General features: G+C 45.8%; 1 protein-coding gene across 1 annotated transcript; it reads left to right on the forward strand.

The window, feature by feature from the left end:
- Positions 1-1,903: 1,903 nt before the first annotated feature.
- LOC130521171 (protein NLRC3-like) lies at positions 1,904-3,410 on the forward strand. The gene is made up of 2 exons (XM_057024802.1): positions 1,904-2,039; positions 2,139-3,410. The coding sequence occupies exons 1-2, from the start codon at positions 2,024-2,026 to the stop codon at positions 3,149-3,151; spliced, it is 1,029 nt and encodes a 342-aa protein (XP_056880782.1). The 5' UTR covers positions 1,904-2,023; the 3' UTR covers positions 3,152-3,410.
- The last annotated feature ends 5,342 nt before the right edge of the window (positions 3,411-8,752 follow it).

Consider the following 8,752-nt stretch of genomic DNA (forward strand, 5'->3'; position numbering starts at 1 on the left):
GACTGAGTCCAAAACAAGTCCGCTCGGAAAACTCTCAAAAATAGTCAAGCCACAGAAGTCAGGGTTGGCGATGAGGACGAAAACACTCCGCCGCTGGCAGACGGGAGTTCTGTCCTTAAATCTAACGGGAGATTGAAGAGAGACCGCAGGTGCGTGTGTCTGCGGGGCCACTGTGGCTGATGAGCGGCTCCTCCACGCCCCCTGCAGGTAGACACCAGCAACAACGGTCCCAGAAACTGGGAACCCAACAAACCAGTTTTTAAAAGTATTCCTTTCAGACTAAGCAGGAAGACTGAAGACCGACAAGGTGAGTAAACGAAGAGCATTATTGAAAAGAATTGACAGTTGTGTTTGGAGATAAAATCAAGCTTTGAAAACATTTTTCTTACTATTGAAGAGCTGCATAGAGCTGAAGCATTCTTGGCTTAAGAAAATTCAACTAGACTTCATATTTAGTTTTAGCACAAAACATCGTTATACATTATAAATGAAGAGTCTTATTTAACTTCCTTATAGTCTGGCTTTAGCTATAGTTGAATAGTCTTTCTAAGTGAAGTTTAGTTTATTTTTCTGCTCTTTGCTACTGATCCTAAAAGAACTTTAAACCCTCCCAGAATGCTTTAATGGTAGTAATATATACGCCATAAAGCTGCTGATTAGGTTTTAAAGTGAAAGTATTCTGTTCAGACGAAGCAGGAAGAGCGACATTTTTGTGACAGGTGAAAAGCTCTTAGAGTTATTAGAGTTGTTCAACAGTCCAGGTTACAGCTGGATATTTTGGTATTATTTAAGACAATAAACTTTAAAAATAATTAAATAAATCAACACAGGATCACAGGACACCAACAGGATTTTGGGTTCATGTTGCACGTTTTCTCACAGTGGTTTATTGTTCTATGTTGTGGAACCACTGTGAAAGAAATGCAGGAGTGGGTGTCATTTCTTTCATCTATTTTAAATAGAGCAGTGATCTTTGAGGACTTGGATCATAGAAATAATTGAAGAGGGGAACAAATGAGGGAAGTTAAAAAGTCCTGACTAGCATGTTTATGTAGCACCAGATAATTTAGTGGCTGAGCTGAAGACAGTCCTTTCACCATGTTGGCCTGTGGAAAACCAGTGTTGTCGGGCCGATGGACCAGCGTCCCCGTCGTTGCCGGACCACCGTTGGCCACCAGTTGGGTTTTGGGATCAAAGTGGGGGCGTTTCCTGTATCCGGTTCTCCTCACGGATCCATGACTACAACATGTTGCTGCAAGTGCAGAGACGTTTGCTCTGGAAAGAACTTTAGAGCACATTCAGTGCTGCAGGATGAGGGGCTGGAAAAGGTGCCAGTTCTTTTCTCACTGCAGGGAACAGTTAAAAAAGCAGCTTAAACTCTGAAAACATGAAAATGATACAGATACATCATTGATTTATTGATTCAGTTGTTATCCAGAATGGATTAGAAATGTTCCTGTTTGATAAAAATGCAGTGAATTGGGATTATTGAACTACAACCTCTACAGATTATTTACCTTCATCACAGTCTCATCACTATTTCTGATGTTTCCTCAGGATGGACGAGGACAGAGCAGAGTCCACAGTGCCCAGCTGGTGTCCCTGAAGAGTGACCAGTCCAAAGTGATATAGTAACTTCAGAAGTTCAGAGGAAATGTAAGAAAACTAAAGCGTGATGATGTGTTTGTGTGGCAGCTGTTAGTCACATTAACAGCAGCAGGTTGTGAGTTTATTATTGGAGATGTTTAACACTTAAACCTCAGACAGTCATATAGTTACAGACTTAATGTGAATATTGTTGATTAGAAACAAGAATCAGGTTTAAACTGAAAGATGAATTCAGACATAAATGCTGGAACAATATTGAGTCTTGACCAGGTTCTTTCATCCTATAAATCAAAGGACTAATAGAGATGTGTTTCATAGTGAGAGGGGGGAGCACATCCTATCAAACTGGGACCAGTCAGCTCCACCAGGAGAGTCCTCTTGTTCACAATCTGGAAGCAGATCTGGAGATGCTGAAATGAAGCCCAAACAAAGTAAAACTGTTCAATATGAGATTTAATTTGTGATGTCATGAATTTGTAGTTGTGTTGATGATTTATTATAGATGGAAATCATTGGTTTACTTATTTCAGGAAGTGATCTGCAGGAGGTGATAGAAGGTCATAAGATGAGTCTGAAGAGAAGATGTGAACATGTGACTGAAGGAACTCATGAAGCAGGAAGTGGAACCCTGCTGAACAAGATCTACACTGAGCTCTACATCACTGAGGGACAAAGTGAGGAGGTGGACACACAACATGAGGTGAGACAGCTTGAGAGAACCTCCAAGAAGAACATCCAGGACACTCCAATCAAGTGCCAGGACATCTTCAAAGTCTCATCTGAGCAACAGAGACACATCAGAGTGGTTCTGACCAACGGTGTCGCCGGCGTTGGAAAAACCTTCTCAGTGCAGAAGTTCAGTCTGGACTGGGCAGAAGGTTTGGAGAACCAAGACATCAGTCTGGTGCTTCCGCTCTCATGCAGGGAGCTGAACTTGATCAGAGATGAGCAGCACAGTCTTCTCTCACTGCTTCATGTTTTCCATCCAACATTACAGAAGATCAGAGCAGAAGATCTGACTGTCTGGAAACTTCTGTTCATCTTTGATGGCCTGGATGAAAGCAGATTTTCACTGGGTTTCAACAAGCATCAGCTCATCTCTGATGTCACACAAGTATCGTCAGTTGACGTGGTCCTGGTGAACCTCATCCAGGGGAACCTGCTTCCCTCAGCTCTCATCTGGATCACCTCCAGACCTGCAGCAGCCCATCAGATTCCTCCCTCGTGTGTTGACAGGATCACAGAAGTACGAGGCTTCACTGACTCCCAGAAGGAGGAGTACTTCAGGAGGAGGTTCAGTGATGAAGATCTGTCCAAGAGAATCATCTCACACATCAAGGCCTCCAGGAGCCTCCACATCATGTGTCTGATCCCAGTTTTCTGCTGGATCACTGCTATAGTTCTGGAGGACATGATGACCAGAGACCAGAGAGGAGAGCTGCCCCAAACCCTGACTGACCTCTACTCACACTTCCTGAGGGTTCAGATAAGAGAAGAAGAAGCAGAAGTATGGAGGAAAGCAGAGACCAGAGGAACTGGCTGAGGCTGATAAAGAACTCCTTCTGAAGTTGGGTCGGCTGGCGTTTGAACATCTGGAGAAAGGAAACATCATGTTCTACTCAGAAGACCTGGAGCGATGTGGACTGGACGTCTCCGAGGTGTCGGTGTACTCAGGAGTTTGTACAGAGATCTTCAAGAGAGAGAGTGTGATCTTCCAGAAATCAGTCTACTGCTTTGTTCATCTGAGCATTCAGGAGTTTCTGGCTGCCGTCTACATGTTCCACGTTACACCAGGAAAGACACAGCGTTATAAATCAGTTCCTAAAATATTTTAAACCAAACCCCTTTTCCGGGTTTGTTGGGTTGTTTAATAACGATCCAGTCACATCTCTTGATGACTTCCTCAGGAGAGCACTAATGAAATCTCTCAAAAGTGAAAATGGCCACCTGGACTTGTTTGTTCGCTTCCTTCATGGTCTCTCTCTGGAGTCCAATCAGAGGATCTTGGGTGGACTGTTGGATCAGAGGAACAGCCACCCAGAAACCATCCAGAAGGTCCTCAACAACCTGAAGGAGGTGAACAGTGGTGAATTCTCCCCAGACAGAAGCATCAACATCTTCCACTGTCTGATGGAGATGAGGATCAGTCAGTCCATCAGGAGATCCAAGAGTTTCCTGAAGTCAGGGAGAAATCAAAGAGGGAACTGTCAGCGATCCACTGTTCAGCTCTGGCCTACCTGCTGCAGATGTCAGAGGAGGTTCTGGATGAGCTGACCTACGGCAGTACAACCCTCAGATGAGGGACGACGTCGCCTGATTCCAGCTGTGAGGAACTGCAGGAAGGCCGAGTAAGTAAAGATTTTTGGGGCGGACATCGGCGTTTAAAAATCAAGCGAGTGGATCATGTCAGGTAGCAATACCCCCTCCAGTGGTCTTCCTTCAATTCTTTATCTCCATTGCATCCATCCATCCATCCTCCATTCTCTACCGCTTATCCGGGGTCTGGTCGCGGGGGCAGCAGCCTAAGCAGAGAATCCCAGACTTCCCTCTCCCCAGCTACTTCCTCCAGCTCATCCGAGGATCCCCAGGCGTTCCCAGGCCAGTCGAGAGACTAGTCTCTCCAACGTGTCCTGGTCTTCCCGGGGTCTCCTACCGAGGGACATGCCCTGAACACCTCACCAGGGAGCGTCCAGGGGCATCCTACTAGATGCCCAGCCACCTCATCTGGCTCCTCTCAACGCGGAGGAGCAGCGACTCTACTCCGAGCTCCTCCCGGATGGCAGAGCTTCTCACCCTATCTCTAAGGGAGAGCCCAGCCACCCTACGGAGGAAGCTCATTTCAGCCGCTTGTACCCGTGATCTTGTTCTTTCGGTCATTACCCAACGCTCATGACCATAGGTGAGGGGAGGAACGAAGATCGACCGGTAAATCGATAGCTTCGCCTTTTGGCTCAGCTCTCTCTCACCACTACGGACCGGTGCAGAGTCCGCATTACTGCAGACGCCGCACCGATCCGCCTGTCGATCTCCCGCTCCATTCTCCTCTCACTCGTGAACAAGACCCCGAGGTACTTGAACTCCTCCACTGGGGCAGATCTCCTCCTTGACCCGGAGAAGGCACTCCACTTTTTCCGGTTGAGAACCATGGCCTCGGATTTGGAGGTGCTGATTTTCATCCCAGCCGCTTCGCATGCGGCGGCGAACCGATCCAGTGATAGTTGGAGGTCACGGGCCGATGACGCCAACAGGACCACATCATCCGCCAAAAGCAGAGACCTGATCCTGAGGTCACCAAACCGGACCCCCTCAACACCATGACTGCACCTAGAAATTCTGTCCATAAAAGTTATGAACAGAATCGGTGACAAAGGGCAGCCCTGGCGGAGACCAACCCTCACCGGAAACGAGTTTGTCTTACTGCCAGCAATTCGGACCAAACTCTGGCACTGATCGTACAGGGAGCGGACGGCCCATCAGCGGCCCGACACCCCATACTTTCGGAGAACCCCCCACAGGATCCCCCGAGGGACACGGTCGAATGCCTTCTCCAAGTCCACAAAACACATGTGGACTGGTTGGGCAAACTCCCATGCACCCTCGAAGACCCTGCTGAGGGTGTAGATCTGGTCCACTGTTCCACGCCCAGGACGAAACCACATTGCTCCTCCTGAATCCGAGGTTCGACTATCCGGCGGACCCTCCTCTCCAGTACCCCTGAATAGACCTTACCAGGGAGGCTAAGGAGTGTGATCCCCCTATAGTTGGAACACACCCTCCGGTCCCCCTTCTTATTGCAGCGTCCATAAATTAAAAACAACAACAATTCATCCAGAAATGTTCAACACTGGCTGGATATAAGTTCAAAGGTCAATCCAGACAAACCAACATAAGGCAGGAATAATAGGAGCCACAAGTTAACTGACTATCATGAAATTACTGTCATGTCATTAATAACTTTTTTGTTTGTATACATCATATTCAAACAACAGAAAAACACATTTTAACTAATGACACGTGACTATTTTGCTTTATTTGTTCAACGTAAAAACAGCCGCCGGCGTTCGTTGTTTAAATGGGTGTTTTAGGTCTTTGTGGCGGTTCCTTTTGGAGCCTTTATGTGACCCACAAAGTTGTTTGACCCTTTCCACACCCGTTAGGTGGCAACTTCATCACTAGCAACAAAAGGTGCAGTGAAAATGATTTGAATGAAAACAGGCAGATAGAACAGAAGCTGAGGGCAATCGATGCAACCAGAGACTCTGATTCATCGATCGGATCGCTGAATTAAGACTTGACGCACCATCGTACAAATTGGATGAAATGCAAAATATCCAAAGAGCCGATAGACAGATAAAAAGATGCACGTTTCTTTAAACCATTTGCTAAATCATTTTAAATATTGAGTAAATATGAGCTGTTCTAAAATAAGACAAATGTTGAGAATAATTCATTTGCATTTCAGATCTGATGGTCGTTCAAACTGTTGCCTACGGTGTTGAATTTAGCTTTTCCAGAAATGAGCTACATTGTGTTGAGGTAGATTCTCAGATAAGTTGATGAGAAATCCCAAAGTTTGACTCACTATTTTTGTTTCATACACAACAGACTGTCTGATAGTTTTCTTTCAATGAGTCATTGGGAAGTTGTGGCCTCAGCAATGACGTCAACCCTTCTCATCTACGGGAGCTGAGCTTAAGCTGGAACGAAAACCTGGCAGATGCCGTAAAGTTACTGTCTTCTGCAATGATGCATCCAAACTGCAGACTGGAGACGCTCAGGTCAGAGGCCTCTGTTGTCTTTTCTAAATTTCTTTACATTTTCTGCTTTTCTCTTCATTTTCAGATTTAGAAATGTGTTTTTATTTGCCCCTTTATTCTTTTCCAGACTGAGTGACTGCTGGTTATCAGAGATCAGTCACTGTGACTCTCTGGCCTCGGCGCTGAGGTCCAGTCCCTCCCATCTGAGGGTCTGGAGCTGAGCTACAACAAGCTGAAGGATCCAGCAGTGAAGCTGCTCTGTGGTGCTCTCCAGGATCCTCTCTGTGAGCTGGAGACTCTCAGGTCAGTCAGAGATGATCCAGTACTTTCCCAGGTGTAACTAGTTAGACAATAAATGTTTACATGTTTGATCTTTGTATAAAACGTAGTGTTACAGTTACAAAAAGACCACACAGGACAGATTTGCAGTATTAAATTGGTTGTGGAAATCTGTCCCATGTGAGGATGGTCATCAATGACTAGAAAGGAAGTATCAGTTGTAGATTTGTCTTGTTTTATTTTAGGCTGGCCACAGAACCGCCCAAACATTCAGACCAATCAAAAATGGTTCTTCCTGTCTATTAAAGATCAGAAGAAACCTAGAAACCCCAAAAAGAAGCTGCTGCAGTGTGCCATGCCCCTTCTCTCCTGAGAAAAGCCATCCCAAAAAGAGAAAAGCCCAAGTGTGAAGTGAGCACCCTGTTAAACCTTGGTACCGAAAGCCTGCAGTCATTCTCATCTTAGTGGCTTCATTCCAGCCAGAAGCCCAAACCTGCCTCCCTCTTAAAGGGGCAGCAGGTCAGTCCAACCCACAGAAACCTTCATGAAGATCTGAAGCTTTCAGCATCCGCAATTGTTGCACCTCACTTCCATTGGAGTCCAAATCAGAAGTCAACAGTTGATTCTACACCGATTCTACACAATGCAACCATTTTAAAAAGGTTTCCATGCCATAAGTTTTCACACATTTTTATAAATCTGTTTTTTCATCGCCTCCTTCTGTTGTAATGGTCATTAAAGAAAATGACCTTATTTGAGTTTTCTCCTCACAAATATGACTTTCTATGAACGATGCAATAAATGCAGCTTGCAATCTAAGACAATATGGAAGTATGTGTATATAATAGTAGTGGAAGTAGCTCATAAAATAATACATTTGCTCTTCTCATCAAATCTCTCTCTGTGTTATTAAAGAAAAACCTGCTCTTAGTCAACAACATCTAAGACAACAACCAAAAATCCTAATTTTCTACAATCTAATATAAAACAGTAGAGAAGACTCTTTCTGCAGAGACACTGGTGGCAGGAATGCAGAAGTATCACCTGCTCAACTTGGAAGGTGGAGCAGAAACCACCAGCTGAGAAGGTCCTCAGCGAGAGGAAGTGGTGGAGAACCATGAAACTTGCTAAGCTCCACCTCAGCTCCAGAGACGGGCTGAGCTGGAGCTGTGGCACCAGGTATCGCCCAGAAGAGCCTCCAACAAACAAGCTCTTCTCTTGGGAGGAGAGGGCTTTGAATCTCAGCTCAGTGTGCTTGTCTCTAGTAGGTGGCAGCTGCACCTTTTCCTGAGCTCCTTGTTGATGCCCTGAGGGGAATTGATGCTCCTGCAATGTTTTCTGGCAGCATTGAGCTTGCAGTGGGGCAATCAAACACACTGTGGGGGGGCTCTCTTTCCTTCTCTCATCTGGAGAACAAGTGACACCAGCTGCCAATCATTGTTGGAGAAATGTGCAGTCAGGGGAACGATGCGTCCAGACTATAGCCACCCTTCCAGCATCCAGCAGTGTCTAAAACCTTTGATTTGGTTTCACCAGAGAGTGTAGGGATTGCAGGGTCGCTGCAGCATCGCCCACAAGCTGTCAGGAGTGGGTCGCTTTGTCCCAACTCCTGACAAGAGTTGAGTGCTATTGAGAAATGTGGTCTCACAAACCTGGAAGGTATTTTGACCTACACACACTTTACATACGCTGTAGATCTTGTCCAACCGCCCTGAAAGAACCCAAAATAGGAACATACGGCAGATAAGCCGGTGCAGGACCAGAGGTTTGTTGCTTGGAAGCTGTGTTTTGCTCTGGTACATGTTGATTTTTATTTGTCTTCTCTCAAAATAATTGTTATTTTAGCCTAAGTAGCTGCAGGTTATCAGAGACCAGCTGTGATTCTGTGGCCTCAGCTCTGAAGTCCAACCACTCCCATCTGAGGGTTCTGGACCTGAGCTACAACCCGTTGCAGGATTCAGGAGTGAAGCGGCTCTGTTCTGGACTGGAGAGTCCAAACTGTAAACTGGAGAGGCTCAGGTCAGTCTTCATTTTTCTACCTATATACCAGCTGCTAAGATGGTGAAGTGAGGCTGTTCTCAACACTGCTGTGATGCACCACATTAAAA

Source organism: Takifugu flavidus, unplaced genomic scaffold (assembly GCF_003711565.1).
Source record: "Takifugu flavidus isolate HTHZ2018 unplaced genomic scaffold, ASM371156v2 ctg757, whole genome shotgun sequence".
Classification (NCBI taxonomy): Eukaryota; Metazoa; Chordata; class Actinopteri; order Tetraodontiformes; family Tetraodontidae; genus Takifugu; species Takifugu flavidus.